Here is a 19,410-nt window from a genome sequence, read left to right as displayed (position 1 = left end):
CTGAGTGTCAATTTCCCCATCTGTAAAATCAGTAGTTTGGGGGCAGCTAGATAATGCAGTGGATAGAGCACTGGCCCTGGATTCAAAAAAGGAAGACATGAGTTCAAATTCGGCCTCAGATACTCAGATACTTGACACTCACTAGCTGTGTGACCCTGGGCAAATCACTTAACCCCAATTGCCTCACCCCCCCAAAAAAAGAAGTGGTTTGGATGAAAGGGCCTCTAAGGTCTATTTCGTCTCCCCCCCCTCCCCCCCAGATCTAGATGTTTCCTCCCTCCTTCTCCTATCTCTATCCCTTTCTCAGGCCTCACATGGTGCTCCATTATGCTCCAACAATCTATACACATCAGAAAGATTTCACTCTTTTTCAGTGAACCAATCAGCCCTCAGCAAAGCATTGCCTCTCTTCTAATCCGGATGGCTCTCAGCAAAACAGCTACAAAGCCTTCCCATCAGTTCAGCTCCTGTTGGCTGTGTTCTATCTTCTTTACAAGGCAGCTTTTTTCATTGTTTCTTGAACCTTCTGTCTCTGCCCCTTGACCTAAGCTTCCCTTTCTTCTTTCTGCCCTTCAGTTTTCTAATGCCTTCAATCAAGGCCACCGCAGTGACCCATCTCAAACTAAAGATGTGAAACTCAAAAGACCAACCATTCTATAAAATAGAATCCCATCTATAATCTATAATCTTAATATAGTAATATTAATTAATATATATTAATATAATAGATAATTTTCCCATTTTTGTTGTTTAGTTGGACATTCATTTCTGACTCTTCATGGCCCCGTGGTCCATGGGGTTTTCTTGGCAAAGATACTGGAGTGGTTTGCCATTTCCTTCTCCAGTTTCCCTATAGCTTCCAGTTATTTGATTTATAATTTCTCTGTTGTAACCTTTAAAATCCTGAAGTCGCATTCAAATGAGCTGATGGAGAATAATTACCTGAAGCTATTGTTACCTCAGTATTTGCTTTACCCTCAAACAGGTCTTTTCAATATATTTATATGAGAAATATTCTCTCTAGTCCTGAGAACAGTCTGTGTCTTTCCTTAGCATTTTATTTGAAAGGCACTATTTCTTCTCATGATCATCTTCCCAGTTTTCCTTGCGCACACAATTCCATGCCCCATCCCCTGCTCCTTTTAGTAGCTGAAATGCCCATGTGTCAAAGAGGTAATAACCTATATATATATATTATATATGCAAAGATACACACACACGCACACACACATATAAAACTCCATTATACGTATACACACATCCTTATTTGGAGAAAATTCTAAAAAAAATAGTTTGCTAAACATTTGGCATTTTAGTGTCTGGAATTTTTCTGTTATATATGTAGGAGGTGGGAAGAGGAAGTTTTTTTCTTTTGTAAACGCATATAGAAATTTTTGCTTTCTTTTAGGAATTTTAGTCTGATGATGTCATTATCACGAGGGAACTGGAATAAGGGCTTTAGTCTTCTAAGCCAAAGTAACCAGTTTAAATTCTGGTCTAGAGAAAGACATTTTTATGGAAAAAAAATATCTGTCTGGTTTAGGATCCCTAAATAGGAGAGATAGAAGAATGGTTAAATAGATATGCTACCCAATCAAAAAACATGTCCTGTTCCTCTTCTCCTAGACTAAAGGGTTCTTTTCATTAAGAATTTTAATCCAGGGGCAGCTAGGTGGTGCAGTGGATAGAGCACCGGCCCTGGAGTCAGGAGTACCCGAGTTCAAATCCAGCCTCAGACACTTAACACTAACTAGCTGTGTGACCCTGGGCAAGTCACTTAACCCCAACTGCCTCACTTAAAAAAAAAGAATTTTAATCCAGGGGCAGCTAGGTGGCGCAGTGGATAGAGCACTGGCCCTGGAGTCAGGAGTACCTGAGTTCAAATCCGGCCTCAGACACTTAACACTTATTAGCTGTGTGACCCTGGGCAAGTCACTTAACCCCAATTGCCTCACTAAAAAAAAAAAAAAAGAAGAAGAATTTTAATCTAAATTGTATTAGATTCTATGGGAAATTACATGTAAAATATATGTGACTAAGATAAATACCCCTAGCTGAATAAATAAACTTCAGACTCTAGGGCTTCATAAAGTTCTGGTACAGGTACACGTTATCATTATTTAACCTAACAATGCATAATCTGATTAATGATTTCTATGATCCTGGTGCCTAATAGGAGACATTTGAGTAACCATTTATGGAAACTGATAAAACTTTATCATCATCCTTTATTGTCTATTTACTCTGAATATTTATGTACCTAGAATAATATTCTCTTGGTATTTTAGCAAAAGTATGTTTCATATTAAGGCACAGTATTTGGATTCAATGCCTATAATAATCATCCTTCAGTGGAGGATTTGTAACTTCAAGGGATCTTAAAAGGGAGACAGAGAGGACCAGTGTAAAATAAACATGCACACAGATAGGAAGGAAGTTGAGGCTACAGTTTTTACAAAGAAAAGACTATTAAAGAGGCCCTCTTCCTTCAAGTTAAAAGGAACTTTTACTAGAGATAGTAATTAGTAGTTGCATTGAAACTAATCATGGGAAAAGGGAGGAGAAAAGGAGACTTTTAGTGAGCCTAAAAGGCACCAAGGAAGCTCATCAAGGGACCCTCCCCACTTAGATTGGGTAAGAACTTAAGCGAGGAGAAGAGAGAAAATACTAGCTTGAATCTATGACGTTCAGTGCAGCCCTTGCTCTCTAATTTTATATTTATATTCCAAGCTGCAATATACATAGGTGTTACTGGTATGCTACTTTCACATGGCGAGAATGAATATAAGTGAAATCTTATATAAATATACACACACGAGATATATTTATGTGTGTATACACACATATATGTCCACATATATGCATTATATATTATATATTACATATCAATGTATCTGTATGTTTTTTATTTATTTTTTCTTTTCTCTCTCTTTTTTTTTTTTTGTGAGGCAATTGGGTTTAAGTGACTTGCTCAGGGTCACACAGCTAGTAAGTGTTAAGTGTCTGAGGCCAGATTTGAACTCAGGTCCTCCTGGATCCAGGGCTGGTGCTCTATCCACTGTGCCAGCTACCTGGCCCTAGTTTTTCTTTTCCCCTGGCCTTGCAAAGATTCTATGTCTGTCGATCATGTTGTTGTTCAATTTTTGAATCATGTTTAACTCTTCACCACCCCTTTTTTGGAGTTTTCTGTCTGAGCAAAGATAATGAAGAGTTTTGTTTTTGTTTTGCCATTTCCTTATCTAACTCCTTTTACAGATAAGGAAACTGAAGCAAATAGATTAAGTGACTTGCTCAGGGTCACACAGCAAGTTAAGTATCTGAGGCTAGATTTGAACTGAGGAAGATGAGTCTTCCTGATTCCAGGCCTGGCACTCTATTCATTGTGGTACCTAGCTGTCTCCCTGCCAATCACAGGTCCCTTTATTTCATAATTCTCTTGACTCAGTTCAATTTAACTGTCTGGCATATTCTAGGATGACTAATTTTTTTTCCCCAACATATGCAAATTCATTGGTTATAGAAACAAAAAACCCAACCAACTGATTCTTAACAAGTAAATGGCCTTGTCTTTGCTATTGTACTTAATTTGGTCACTTCTAATAATTAAAAGAAAATGAAATGAGTAGCTTTGAGATAATTAGTTATCCTAATTATCAGCTGAATGGTATCCCTTCACAGACCAAATGCATGGCTAATTCTCCTTTTAAAATTAAAAAAAATTTTTTTAAATTTATTTATTTATGGCTAATTCTATACAATTGTTCTGCTCTCTGCCAACCAACAACTTTAATAGCAAAGCAATTGTCAGAGGGGAAAGAAGTGGTGGGGGTCCTTAGGCATTTTTCTGTAAAGAATTATATTCTTGCTCACGTCCTAATTAAAATAAAATGGTCTTTTATTTAGGTGCTGGAGAAAGTGACTGATAGGGAAGTTGAAGTCTTTGCTTCAAGGGAAGGAGATGGCTTAGAAACATCTCCCCATTCCCCCCTAATTCCTTGATATGTCCCAAGCCTGATGTCAGCAATCTAGGTTGAGGGTGAGAAATACTGTTGCCTGTTAAGGAAAGAAACAAGCATATTCTTGGAGAAGTTGCCCCCAACTTTCTGCGGCTGCTTTTCCTTTTGACCACTTCTGGGTTCATCTACCAATTAGTCATATGATCCTTTCAGGCTCATTATTATGTTTTCAGAATTCTGCCTCCCTCCATCCCCCCAGTTCCTCAATTAACAGACGGACAAGAGGAAAAAAAATGCACTTAGGATAATGGGATTTAGTGTTAGCAGGCACTCAGTATCAATTAGAGCAGCCTCCCAATTTTACAGATTTGGAAACTTGAGACCAAGCAATCAAGATGACTTGTCCAAGGTCTTATAGGCCCCACATGGTAGAGCTAGGATTCAAAACCAAATCCTCAGACTATAATCCACCAGTCTTGCCATTACACATTTAATGTTCTCCAACATGAAAATGACAAGTGGTACTCTCAGCTTATTTGAAAATAGAAAATTAATAGGCACATGAAATGGAAAATGTTGGTTTTTGAAATGCAGTCATGTGGATCTATTTATGAATACATTTTTTTTATTTGTATCTTTTTGGAAACCAGCATTTTAGAAAAAAAAATCTTTACTTATTTAAAAAACATTTTATAGAAACGTCCCACGTAACCTGTCAACAAGTCAGTCCAATTAATATAAAATAGCTGCCATTATGGTTGAAAACTAGTGATTATATTTAGTTGCACAAATTAATTTGTGAACCAACCACTGACCTGGAGTGCTCTTCTTACTGAAGGGGAGAATTAGTTGGCACAGATTCTGTAGAGATGTTTTGGCAGTGATCCCCCAAATAATTTTCATGTTTAGAAATTTGAGGTGTTCAGCTTTAAAAAAAACAAACCCACAAATATTCATATTAAGAGAAAATTCAGTTCTTTGCATGCTTCTTATTCATGCATAATGAGGAAGGGGCAGATACTACCTTTGCATTCTGGAAAAAAAATAACTGCTTTTTAGCTTAGTGAGGTAGGCAGGGCCCATTGAAATGGTGATTAGAAAAGGCAAAAAGTGGGTTTGACTGATGCAAAATCTTATTTCAGTAAATAGTCATTAATTACCCACTAACTGCAAGGCGCTGTGTCAGACAAAAAAAGAACAGTAAATATCCTCCAGCATCTCATATTCTGTTGAGAAGGGGAAAGGGAGGTATTGTAGAGGTAAACTCTTTGAGACCAGAAATGGTTTCATTTTTTGTCTTTATTTAACTAGTACTTAGCACAGTGACTAACAGGTAGTAGTCATTAAATGTTTGAATTGATGCCTCTTGAAAATTTAGTGTTAAGTCTTAGGTATTAGTCTATTTAAATGGGAAATTTTAAGTATGTATTTAATAAGGAACTTTTACACAAAGAACTGCTTTAAGAGGAAGGAAAAATTATTTTAAGTTGAAGGGTGAGGGGCAGGTAGGGAATCAGAGAAGGCTTCATGGAAGAGATGACACGTGATCTGGATTTTGAAGGAGCAAGAAAGCTTTCAATAGGGTCAGATGAGAAGAGAGTGCATAATAGTTATGGTGGACAGACTGTAAGAAAGATGCAGAGGTAAGAAAGTGCAGGACAAGAAGACTATTCCACCCATTCATGACAATATATCTTGGGGGCATTTTCCCCCAACTCAGGAGGATTTTTTAATGGAAATTTAAAAGTTATACAACTACTAGATGAGATTCAAAGTGATTTTTACTTAATTTGGTTATTCACTAAAGAAAATATTTTTCTCCTTCCTTTTCTTTTTCTTTTTTTGAAGTTTATGAAGTCATGTTTGCCAAGAGGGAATATTGCCAAGGGATTCCAAAATATGAGCTCCCTAAATATTTCAGAGACTGTGGTCATTTTCCAACCCAATCACATATTGATAGCACGTATCTGCTGGTCCAAAGTAGGTACCCCTTTTTAATTGTTCTTTAATTAAGATAAAGTGTTTATGACAATGAGGTAAGTGAGAAAGTTATTCCACTGATTTGGTAGCTTAATATACTTCTTGGAGTTTGTTGGAGGATGAAGTTTTTTTTTTTTGTTTTTGCTTTGTTTTGTTTTGTTTTGGTTTTGTTTGTTTGTTTGTTTGTTTGGGGGTTTTTTGCTGGGCAGTTGGGGTTAAGTGACTTGCCCAGGGTCACATAGCTAGTAAGTGTTAAGTATCTGAGGCTGGATTTAAACTCAGGTCCTCCTGACTCCAGGGCCAGTGCTCTCTATGCACTGTGCCACCCAGCTGCCCCAAGTTGTTTGTTTTTTAAAGGGAAGAGAATATTTCTTTGGCTTTTTCTTATTATTTCCCTTCATTTTTGTTTTAAAGATGAGACAAATTTTAGGATTATAGATTTAAAGCTGGAAAGGACATCAGAGGCCATGTAGCTGAAGGCTCTCATTTTAAAGATGAGGAAACTGAGACCTGAGAAGTTTGGGACTCATCCTAGGTCCTATAGAAGTGTCCCAGGGGGGTGGGGGTGGGTGGGTAGAATGTGTAGTTCTTAGATATCCCTTGGTAAAGAATTACTTTATTGGGCAACCAGGTAGCGCAGTGGATAAGGCACTGGCTCTGGATTCAGGAGGCCCTGAGTTCAGATTCAGCCTCAGACAACTGACACTTACTAGCTGTGTGACCCTGGGCAAGTCACTTAACCCTGATTGCCCTCCCCCCCCAATTACTTCGTACAAGTTCCAATCAGAATTAAAGTGGTTTTTATTTGGTGCAAGGGAATGTGATAGAGTGGAAAGTCTAAGACTTAGCCTCTCAGGGAGGAGAGAATTTAAAAACATTTTTCCTCCAAGAGACAGGGGAAATGCAAAGTTTAGTTGGTTGGGGGCTGGAGGGTGGACTTGGGGGGGGACTTGAAACTGGAAAGTTACAGCCTTTGGGGGCAGGTTACGGCCTTTGGTATGATAATCCTATCCTCTGGGATTATCTCTTGTCTCCTGGCTCCAGCCAGGTAATAGACACACCTGGTTAATATTTGGCTTCCTGCTATAAACTTTTATAGCCCTTTACTTCCTCTATATGTCTGTCCTGTTATCTGGTAGATTAATCATTTTTCACAAGAAGAGCTTCCAAAACCCTGCTGTATCTTTGATTTTGTTTCTCACAGGACAAAACCCTTCTGATTGATTTTAGGCCCATATCAGAAGTTATAAGTGAAAGAGTCAGGTTATCTATGACTTCCTTAAAATGCTCTGAATTTACATTATCGCAATTTAAAACTTCTCTTTCTCCTGAAAGAATTTTGACATTGAGGAATATATCTGTGTTCAAATGGATAATAGGATTAGAGGAAGGCAAGCAATCCAGTTCTGTTTAAATGTAAAAAGAACAATAGGAACATTTCTATCAGACTGTAGCAATCCAGTGATTCTAAATTTCTCCCAGCCAACTTATTGTCAGTACTTATGCAGGACTCAGTAATGTAGAATGTATCAGTACATAAAAAACCTTTATAGCCTTTAATAATACAAAACCTATTAGTACTTAAATAGTCAAGTGATCAATAAATGAAAAGTTTACAAAATCTTTAACATCTTTAACAGTGAAGTCTTAGCACATGAAAAATTTGCAAAATCATACCAACTGAACTGACTTGAGAGTGAACACTAACTGAAAAAAAATTGGACTGTCTATTTACTGATTTTTTAAAAATTGCCAAATTTCTCTAGGGTCTCATAATTTAGGGGTATCTGAAACAAAAAATTCCCAGGAAAGGGAATCTTTCCCTGAAAAGGGGAAGGGTCTAATTTATCCCAGACAAGGCCCTAGATAGAACTCTTGACTACCATATCCCCTACTGTCTGAAGGCTTGAGATGTTACATTTCACATTACCTCTATTTCTCAGACCCAGTATAAGAGAGGGAGACAGACTGATAGTCTGACCAATTTTAAGACACAGTCTTTCTGATTGTGCAGACAACCAAAGAAGGCTCCCCTGACCCACTGAGGACAGCTCATCACTGGTGGTACCATCTCCCCGCTTTGCTTCTGTGGCACACACTTAAGAAGACCTGGAGTCTGTTGAGGCTGAGCCTTATGGGTTACATTGATCCTTGAAACTCAGGCATATCTGTCTTAACTGAGACATTGTTGATAGTAGTTTCTGGGTCTGCATAGATCTGGTGACATCAAAAGCAATGAGGGTCATGTGGACTTTTCTTGTTTGTACTGCACAGTTTTAGGGGTCTTCTGATCCACTCCCCTCCAATATCTCAGCTACCATTTGTATCTATTCCTGCTTAGCACAGTTCCTCCCACATAGTATTTGGGGGGTACTTGCAACCTGGTTCGGTGGGCTAGCTTGCCCAAAGAATTGGTGGTTCATCACAAATCTTGTAAAATAAAAAGATTTATTAGGAGAGAAATAAATGACCAGGGAACAGATCACCATGGTAATTGTCCCACTGGAGTAAGAGAAGACCTGGTCTTTTGTATCTTTACAAAGAAAGGGGAGGGAAGGGCAATATATGAGGGGAACTTTGAATAACGGAGTATCATTAAGATATACAGCATCCATCTATATCTTGCATATAGTCTTGTAGACCTTGGTATTACTTATCATCATGCTTATCATCATAGGGAGTTGGAATTTTTTGGATTTCTTGAGGTCCCACTGCATTCCCACAACACCCTCCTTTCCCCATTCATGCCTTCACTTGATCTTTGAAAATATACATCGTCTCTACAACAATCCTCCTTAAGTGTAGCTATTGGTCTCATCACTTTGTCTAGCTCAGGGACCTTCCAATGTCCTCGCTGCACTCTTTTCTGTCCAGCCCAAGTCACCCAAGTTCGTTCTTCTGGGGGACATGGTTAAGGTCAAGAGAAAATACTGATTTGGAGTCTATGTATAACACAGAGGGTATGGCATCCACTTTAATCATAAATGAAGTGGAGTTTTTGAAGTTAATTGGAACATTCAATTTCTCTGTAAGAATTCCTCCTTTAATCAGAAGGGTTGCTATCTCTTGAAACAATATTTGTCTTCAGATGATGGACAAGTTGGAATTCACAGTAATAACTTCCTACTGTTAAGGCTTGGGAGTGGTAACAGAATGGGGGGTTCCCTTTTTCTTTCTTTCTTTTTTTTTTTTAAACTGGTTTCAATTACCTTCAGGCAATTTGTAGCTCTGGGATCAGACAAGGTCAGTTCATCCTCAGCTATATTCTACAAAATTAATGGTACATGTCAAAGGTGGGGGGGGGCAGTTTGTGGTTGTCCTTAGGTATTCTCAATAAAGAATTACACTCTTGCACACCGTCCAATTAGAATTAAACTGTTCTTTTATTTGGTGCTAGGAAAGTGACAGAGGAGTAAGTCAAAGACTTCACCCCTCAGGAAGGAGGGCTTTGAGATATTCTCCTCCTAGAACAGAAGGAAGGCAAAATCTTTTATAGAGGATAGATGGGGTAGCCTCTTTAAAATTGGAAATTTCCCTTTTCGGGTGGGGTCGGGAAAGCTTCCATGCTTCCTGACAGTCCAGGGGAATTTTTTTGAAATGATGGTCCTGACCTTTGGGGTTATCTCTGTCTCCTAGTTCAGGTCAGGTAGTAGCCACACCTAACTGACATTCCTGCTGTAGAATTTTATCTCTCCTTACTTCTTAGGTATGTCTGTCCTGATATCTAGTTGGTCTTTTTAAACTTTGATAGTCCCTTGATTCTGTCCTCCCATCTTTGGTTTTGCTTCTCACAGGAGAAACTTCTTCTGGTTTATCCTAAGCCCTATGTCATCACATTTTTAGAAATATATGATATCCAGATTACCTGCTGTCTAGGGAAGGGGGGAGGGAGGGGAGGGAGGGAGAAAAATCTGAAATTGGAAAGCTTGTATAAACAAAAGTTGAGAACTATCTTTACATGTAATGGAAAAAAATAAATAAAAATGCAAAAAAAAAAAAAAGAATAGCCTTGAAAGAAAAAAAAATAAATATATGATATCAATGATTTTAACTGCATAACATTAGGATGAAACCAAGTTACTTTGGATAAGCTTGTTTCCTCTAAAAACAAGTAAAACAAAAAATTAAAATTACATTAAAACACAATTCCAGAATACAACTTGGAAGAAACAAAATTATTTGTTACTAAAAAAAAAATCTACTTCCTATGAAGAAAAATAAAAGAAAAAGAGTGTCAACAAAAAGTGTTTTCTAGAAATGAGAGAGAAAATTCCCTTTTGAAAGAAAAACTGATTTGGAACTTTCTAAGTCAGGAAGTTACTCAGGCCTCAGACTACTTGCTTGAAGCAACATCCTTTCAAATGAAAGGGTAGATAAGAAATGAGACAAAGGGTATCACCTTAGGATTCGCCACCACACACAAAAAAATCAGCCTGGGAAAACTCACAAAATGTTACACAAAAAAATTGTTAGCAGCCTAACAGAAAACCAGGCTATTTGTAGAAAAGAATTCCTGTTTAAACCCTTTCTGAGCAAGCTTCTAGTAGCTAGTCAATAAAAACCTGAAGCAATTTGGGCTAAAAAAAGTGCACTCAAGTAGCCTCATTCAGAAAACAATGGACTGCCTTCAGGGGAAAAAAAACCCTAGTCATACACATTTCTAACCTCTTCTCTTTCCTTTCCCCTTCTCCTAGAGACTTTAATTATTTCAGGAAAGAGAAGTAGAGGGTGGACAGGAGAAACTTGACTACTCTGTTTTCTTCAGAGGTAGAGGTTACTGGGCTAGAATTATATCATCTGTCTGCTCCCTTAAATATTATTAGTCTAGGAGATGTTATTTTCAGTTTCAAGCTAAACAAATGGTTGCTTTTCATAAGAGGAAAGGAGGACCCAAGCTTTATATCCAAGTCTTGCCTTCCTTCTCACTAAAGACCATTCCATTATGAGCACAAGTAACAAAGAAATCTTTTAATCCCTGTTGATAGTAAAACAGAAATCAGATATACCAGATAATACAAAGCCAAGGAGCTCTCCCATTGGGAACTAGGTAACTCAGCTTAACCAAGAGAGGTCTTAACCGAGAGAGTCATTTCCTTCAGCAGTCAGAAATAGGGTTGGCATCTTTAAGCTAGAGGCAAAGCCAAGATAGCGGAGGAAAGGCAGTAATTTTCCTGAACTCTCCTCAAGACCCCTCCAAATACTTTCAAATAATTCCATAAGATAATTCCTGGAGCAGCAGAACTCACAAAAGGATAGGGTGAAATAATTTTCCAGGCAAAGACAACTTAGAAGGTTGACAGGAAAGGTCTGTTGTACTGTGGTGACAGTGGAGTGCAGGCCATGCTAGTGCAGATCCAACCTCAGTGTAGACCCAGCCACAGCCATAGCAAACCAGGAGCAGGCCTCATGAACCTCTGAATCAGCAGTGGAACTCAGCCCACAGATAGTCAGGGGGTCGAAAAACTAGCCAGAAGGAGATTATAGGGGTCTCTTTGCTAGCAGTGAGGCAGGACTCTGTTGTTTTGCCCATACTTTGATCCAGGTCACAGTCTTGGGTGATGGTCCCAAACAGGGGAGAACAAGCCCACAAGAATTTGCAGCTATAGTGGAGCAGGCTCCATAGATCCAGAGCAGAAAAGCAGGCCTGTGGTTGCTTGCAGACCAGAGCACAGGCCAGGAGAGTAGTAAACTTACCTCTCCTTAAATCATACCACTTTGGGAGGGGGGGAGGTGAGGTAGGTAGGTGGCACAGTGGATAGAGCACCAGCCCTGGAGTCAGGAACACCTGAGTTCAAATCCAGCCTCAGACACTTGACACTTACTAGATGTGTGACCCTGGGCAAGTCACTTAACCCCAATTGCTTCACCAAAATTTTTTTAAAAAAAATCTTACTACCTTGGAAGAATAGCTGCTTAAACCCCTTGAAACTTGGGACAGTACACCCTGCACCCTGGAAGCAGTGCCCCACTTTAACAAAGTAAGTCAAGAAATAAGCTGGGAAAATGAACAAACAGAAAAAAAATGTTGACCATAGATAGTTTCTATGGTGGCAAGAAAGCTCAAAATATGCCCTCAGAAGAAGATATTGTCAAAGCTCCTATATCCAAAGCTTCCAAGAAAAATATTAGTCTCAAAAAAAAAAAATTGGTCTCAGGATATAGGAGGTCTCAAAAAAGACTTTGAAAATAAAGTAAGAGAGGTAGAGGAAAAAATTGAAAGAGAAATGAGAGTGATGAAAGAAAATCATGAAAAAAAAAAGTTAACAGCTTGGTAAAGGAGAAGAAAATAACACCTTAAAAAACAGACTGGGCCAAATGGTAAAAGAGGTACAAAAACCCAACGAGGAAAAAAAATACCTTGAAAAGCCAAATTGGCCAAATGGAAAAAGAGGTACAAAAGTTGTCTGAAGAAAATAATTCCTTAAAAATTAGGATTGAGCAAATGGCAGCTAATGACTTTATGAGAAATCAAGAAACAATAAAACAAAACCAAAAGAATGAAAAAAATAGAAGGCAATGTGAAATATCTCACTGGAAAAACAATTGAATTGGAAAGTAGATCCATGAGAGATAATCTGAAAATTATTGGATCATGCCTGAAAGTCATGATCAAAAAAAGAGCCTAGCATCATCTTCCAAGAAATTGTCATGGAAAATTGCCCTGATATTCTAGAACCAGAAGGTAAAATAGACATTGAAAGAATCCACCTATTACTTCCTGAAAGAGATCCCAAAATGAAAACTTCCAAGAATATTATAGCCAAATTCCAGAGCTCCCAGGTCAAGGAGAACATATTGCAAGCAGCCCCAAAGAAATAATTCAAGTATTATAGAGCCACAGTCAGGTTAACACAAGATCTAGCACATTGTACATTAAAGGATCAGAGGGCTTAGAAGATGATATTCAGGAGGGCAAAGGAACTGAGATTACAACTAAGAATCACCTACCTAGCAAAAGAGACTATAGAGGGCAGCTAGGTGGTGCAGTGGATAAAGCACTGGCCCTGGATTCAGGACTATCTGAGTTCAAATCCAGCTTCAGACACTTTACATTTACTAGCTGTGTGACCCTGGGCAAATCACTTAACCCTCATTGCCCCACAAAACAAACAAAAAAAACCTGAGTATAATCCTTCAGGGGAAAAATAGGAATTCAATGAGAGAGAGGACTTTTAGGAATTCTTGATGAAAAGACCTAAGCTGAATAGAAAATTTGACTTTCAAATAAAAAAGTAAATAGGAAAAAGAAATTATAACGGATATTAAAAGGTTAAACTGCTTACATTCCTACATGGGAAGATGATACTTGTAACTCATAAGAACTTTCTTATGATTAGGGAAGGTGGATGGAATATATTTAGATAGAGGGCATACGTATAAGTTGAATATGGAAGGATGATATCTTTAAAAAAATAAAATTAAGGGGTGAGGGGAATGCACTGGGAGAAAGGGGAGGGAGAGGTGGAATAGAGTAAAGTATTTCACATAAAAGAAACAAGAAAAAAGATTATATAGTGGCGGGGAAGATGGGGGAGGTACTGGGGAGCGAACCTTTCTCTCATCAGAATTGGCTCAAAGAGGGAATAACATACACATTCGATTGGGTATAGTAATCTATCTTACCCTGCAGGAAAGTAGGAGGGGAAGGGGATGGGGCGGGGGAGGAATAGAAGGGAGGGAAGATTGGGGGAAGGGGCAGTCAGAAGCAAAACACTTTTGACGAGGGACAGGGTGAAAGAAGATAGAAAATAGAGTGAATATCTGGGGAGGGAATAGGATGGAGGGAAATACAGTTAGCAATAGTAACTGAAAAAAATCTGAAGAAAGTTTGTCTGACAGGCCTCATTTCTCAAACACATAAGAGTAAAATTTACTAAAATAAGAGCTATTCCCCAATTGATAGATGATCAAAAGATGTGAAATTTTCAAATGAACTAATCAAAGCTACCTATAGCCATATGAAAAAAAAATTCTCTAACTCACTATTGATTGGAGTCAAAACAATTCTGGGGTACTACCTCATATCTATTGGATTGGATAACAGGGTAGCAGAGGAAAATGACAAATGTTGTATGGGATATGGGGGAAATGAGACATTAAAGTTGTAAACTGACTCAAACATTCTGTAGAGCAATTTGGAACTATGGCCAAAGGGCTATAAAACCATGCATACTTTTTGACCTAGTAATACCTAGTAATACTAGGTTGATATCCAAAAAGAGATAAAAAACAAAAAAGTTGAATTTGAAATTGAGGAGATGGCCATCAATTGGGGAATGGCTGAACAAAATGTGGGATGAGATCATGAAGGCACACTATTGTGCTATAAGAAATGATGAGCAGGATGCTATCAGAAAAACCTGGACAGACTTATATGAGCTGATGCAAAGTGAAATGTACTGTATACAAAGTAACAACAGTATTGTAAGATTATCAACTGTGAATGTCTTAGCTATTTTCAGCCATATAATGATCCAAGACAACTCTGAAGGACTTATGAAAAATGCAATCCATCTCCAGAGAAAGAGCAATTGGTGTCTGAATACAGATTGAAGCATAATTTTTTTTTAGTTCTTTTTTATTAAGGTTTTTTTGGTCTGTTTTCTTTCACAACCTGAATAATGTGGAAATGTTTTGCATGATTAAAATGTGTATCTTATGTTGAATTGCTTATGTTCTTAAGGGGTGGTGGGGAAGGAGGAAGAGAATTAGCAACACAAAGTTTTAAAAACTGACTTTAAAAATTGTTTTTACATGTAATTTTGGAAAAAATAAAATTCTAAATTGAGATATTAAAAACAAACAAAAAACCCACCATAAATTGGAAGCTATAAATTATCTTTAAGCATGCAGTGAGCAAGAGAACCTGGTGGTCTCCTTTCTCCCTTTTGTTACCTCTGTCCTGTTCCTCACACAGGTACAGGTCATTGATCTCCAACTATGAGGAGAAAGTCCCATACCAATGGGCTTTGGGACTTGTTACACACGTCTGTATAACTGTACTCCTAGACACTCTCACAGGTCATGTCTGCCTGTTTGCTGTGTCATCTCTGTGCTGTCTGCTTCTTCCTCTCTAAGGTTGACAACCCCTTGAACTGCTGTGTGAACTGTCTTCCACTCTTCCCCAATTTGTCTTTATCACACAGTGCTCCTTAGACTGACTCAATTTCCATTTGGCTTAAAGATTTAAAGCCCCCTGAATTGTGGACAATTTATTTTCTTTGCCTATTGATTCTTCCTTTTTTTCCCCCCTCATTTGAAGAGGGTTTCATATACCATAAAGGAATCAGGGCATAAAGACATCTTAGTAGTTTAACATCTAATTAATACTTTGTACTTACATTCTGGACCTTCTGTCACTACATCAATTTGCTTAAGTATTCAGCCACTTGATTTTTATTCTTTGATTTATTGGCATATAATTATGTGGCATTCTCTAATAATTTTCTTTATTTCTTCATTCTTCATTATAATTTTCCTCTTATTTCTGATTTTGTAATTTGTTTTTCCTCTCTTTTTTGTTAAAGTGGCAATTAATTTATTAATATATGTGTATTTTTTATATATAAAGAATACCTTTTTTTCTTCATGAATAGAATTCTTAGCTAACAAATCCATAATTTCTTGGCCCATTTTATTGTTTCTTTCTAATTTAAAAATAAAACAATTAATTTTTGTTAATATAAAGATTTGGAGAAATGAATTTGTATACTTTGTTAACTGCATTCTCTGCATTAAGCTGTATGTTGAATTATTGTTGTCTTCAATATAATTATACATTGTTTATTATATTCTATTATTTAATCTTTGATACAATTATACTTAAACTTTTTTTAACTTGCCATTTAGACTTTCATTTAAAGAAGATTATGCTTACTTCATTGATCATTACACTTGGGCTTAATCTATAAAAGTGGGATTGAATATTCTACTTTTCTTTATAAATTCTTTTTTTTTTTGGCAGGGCAATGAGGGTTAAGTGACTTGACCAGGGTCACACAGCTAGTGTCAAGTGTCTGAGGCTGGATTTGAACTCAGGTCCTCCTAAATGCAGGGCTGGCACTTTATCCACTGTGCTACCTTGTTGCCTCCTTATAAATTCTTAATGTTCTAGGGTGAGTTCAGTTTTTATGATTCTCATGTGAACATTAGAACAAACAATACATTATCTAATAAATCTGTCAAATTCATTTATCATCTATTTTTATTAGCATTCTATTAATTTTTTAACTTCTTTTTTTTATTTACTTTTTTCATTTGACAACTTATTTTGAAATTAGGGTGTTGAAATACACAATTCTTACAGTTTTCTTTTTCATTTCACCTAACATTTTATTTAAGAACTGTTGCTTTGCAATTAACATACATGGATATTGAATTAATATTGATATACTTTCATTGATAATATTCATTTAATGATCGTAAAGTTGTCATGCAATCTCTTTTAATTTTCTTACTTTAATTCAGTTTTGCCTCAAATTATGCATGACTGAAACTTTTTACATTATAGAGTTTGCTGATAGATAATATATATTTTCCCAACACTTGTTATGTCTTAAGTGGCTTAAAATTTTTTTTGGTTTGTTTTCTATTCTTAGCATGATTCCGAATCTTGTATTTTTCTCTTTTCTGTAACTCTTTTTGTAGGTGAATCTAATCCACTAATATACAGTTATTGTTAAATTTATTTTTCCTCTCTCATGCCTAATTATATTTTTCATCTTATCAATAAAAAGCTTACTTCCTTTTCACTAGCTCTATCTTACTTCCCTTTAGTTAGTTACTCTGATTCCTGTATTAAGACTCATAACCCTAGAGAGATATTGAATCCTGGTCTTTGATAACTTATAGGAACTTCTGACAAATATAGAAAAATCAAAATTTCTAGATTGGTTCAATTAATTACATTGTTTCCCTTCCCCCCCCTCCCCTGCCCCCTTTTGAGTGCTTATTCCAATCTTGCCTGTCCTATCTACTTGAGATTTGCTTATTCATCATGTGTAAAGTTCACAATGTTACTATTCATTTTCTTTTTCCTCTATTATTTTCCTATTTTATTTTTCTTGCATGTGATCTTTTCCCCAGACTTAACTTTTAGTTGTATATCAAAATTATCTTTCTATTTAGCATTTGTTAATTGTCACAGGAAAAGGTGTGTGCGTGTGGGGGGGTGGGAGGGTGAGTCCTTAGGTATTCCTCTGTAAAGAATTACACTCTCAGGCACAGTCCAATTAGAATTAAAATGGTCTTTTATTTGGGCACTAGAGAAAGTTACCAGGGGTAAGTCAAAGACTAAATCACAGAAAGAAAGTGGCTTAGGTTCATCCTCCTCCCCAACAGAAGGAAGGCAAATGCTTTTATAGAGGATGGGGGGGGGGGTGTACACCTGAAAATGTAAAGTTCCTTTGGGGGGTAGGGTGATGAAAACCTGTATGCTTGTCATATTCCTGAGAGTCGAGGGGGATTTTTTTTTTTTAATGATGGTCCTCACTTTTGGGGTTATTTCTGTCTCCTAGCTCAGGTCAGGTAGTAGCCATGCCTAAGTGATTGTCTTGCTATAGGAGTTTATTTTTCCTTACTTCTTAGGTATGTCTCTGCTGATATCTAGTTGGTCTATTTAAACTTTAATAGTCCCTTGATTCCTTGATCTATCCTGTAATCTGGTCATCCTAAACCCCAAGTCATTAATTGAATCAAAGATTTTGTTGCCCTCTGTTGTGGGAATGCAATGAGACCCTCCAAAACCTAAAGATACCAACTCCCAAGGGAAAAGCACTTCAATAATAAGGTGTGTCCAAGCATGACCCTGCTAAACTGATAAGCAATATCAAGGTCTGCAAGATGATATGCAGGATATGGATGGATGCTGCATAGCCTCCTGATACCCCACTGTTCAAAGATCCCCTCTCTGCTAATAAGTCCCTCTCTCTTTTTTTTTTTTTTACAAGATTCATGATGAGCCTCCAAATCTTTGGGTGAGCAAGTCCCCCCAACACCTCTATTTCCAAACTGTTGCCAAGGCCTGACAATTTCCCTTTTGTTTGCAACATCTCTCAAATATGTGCCCTTTTCTCCTCTGACACTGCCACCACTCTGGTGCAGGCCCTTTTCAATTCATAGTTGCATTACTGCAGTAGCCTACTGGTGGGTCTATCTCCTGCAAGTCTCTTCCCATTCCAATATATCCTCCATTCAGCCACTAAAGTAATTTTCTTAAAAATGCAGGTCTGATTATGTCAGCCCCTCACCTTTTGCCACTCAATAAATCCCAGTGGCTTCCTTTTGTCTCCAGAATCAAATACACACCATCCCATTTCCAAACATTTTCTCTAGCCATTCCCTGGAACACTTTCCCTTTTCTCTTCTGTGAGAAAAGTATTAATAATAGGCGTTTTGGAACTCCCAGGGGCCCCCGCAGAGAGAGCCTGGCCTGACCTCTCTTAAGGTCAGCCCAGAGTCAGGAAGTTAACTCATTCAAAACCACACCTACCTGAAAACCTTGTTCCCACCAGAGGATGTGTTCTCTGGGCTCTGACCTCAGCATGACTGCACTGAACCACCCTCAAATCCAGTGAACCAATCGATTTGAATGATGCTAGCCAATTAGCTTTGGACAATGTCTATGGGCAGGCTCTCCTCTGGCCCACAGCAAGGGTACAGAGACACTCTCTCATTTTGGCTCGGGAACTTGGTGAGAGCAGATGCAGCCCACTAGGGATCCCCATTTTCTCTTTAAATCCCAACTAAAATCCTCCCTTCTATAGGAAGCCTCCCTTAAGCGCTCTTAATTCCAATGCCTTCCCTCTGTTAATGATTTCTATTTATTCTATACATAGTTTGCTTTGTATTGTGAACCTGTAATAAAGAAGACTACCGAAGTAGTAAAAACTAGGGTTTTCTTCTCTAAGCAAGGGGATCACATCTGAGGTCACCATGCTGCCCCAAAGTACTGGAGTGCCCAGCCAGGCAGGGCAGTAGGATAATGTATTTCAACAGGGAGAGTCTCATGGGAGGCTAAGTAAGTTGTTTTATATAACAACCAAAAGTCCAAAGAGAAGGCTGAGGAAGGCTGGTGGGGAGGGGTGACATCTGGTCAGAACAACATGCTCAAGCTCCAGATGCAGAAACTTGGGGTGGGGGGGTCAGTTGAGATAAAAGTCATGTAGCCCCTTCTGATGTCTGTATTCTACGTTCTTTTTTTTTTGTTTTTTTTTTGGTGGGGTAATGAGGGTTAAGTGACTTGCCCAGGGTCACACAGCTAATGTCAAGTGTCTGAGGTCATATTTGAACTCAGGTCCTCCTGAATCCAAGGCTGGTGCTTTATCCACTGTGCCACCTAGCTGCCCCTCTACATTCTTTTTTGTTTTTTTGGGTTTTTTTGGTGAGGCAATTGGGGTTAAGTGACTTGCCCAGGGTCACACAGCTAGTAAGTGTTAAGTGTCTAAGGCCAGATTTGAACTCAGGTCCTCCTGAA

General features: G+C 37.9%; 1 protein-coding gene across 1 annotated transcript in view; it reads left to right on the top strand.

Annotated features, from left to right (window-relative positions):
• Nucleotides 1-19,410, top strand: part of IQCM (IQ motif containing M) — a 377,986-nt gene that overhangs the window by 49,820 nt on the left and 308,756 nt on the right. The window contains exon 5 of the mRNA XM_043972282.1: nt 5,805-5,936. Coding sequence (XP_043828217.1) covers nt 5,805-5,936 — 132 coding nt within the window. The remainder of the gene's footprint in view (nt 1-5,804; nt 5,937-19,410) is intronic.

The sequence above is a fragment of the Dromiciops gliroides genome, chromosome 6 (assembly GCF_019393635.1).
Source record: "Dromiciops gliroides isolate mDroGli1 chromosome 6, mDroGli1.pri, whole genome shotgun sequence".
Taxonomy (NCBI): domain Eukaryota; kingdom Metazoa; phylum Chordata; class Mammalia; order Microbiotheria; family Microbiotheriidae; genus Dromiciops; species Dromiciops gliroides.
This window is presented reverse-complemented; position numbering and strand designations above follow the sequence as displayed.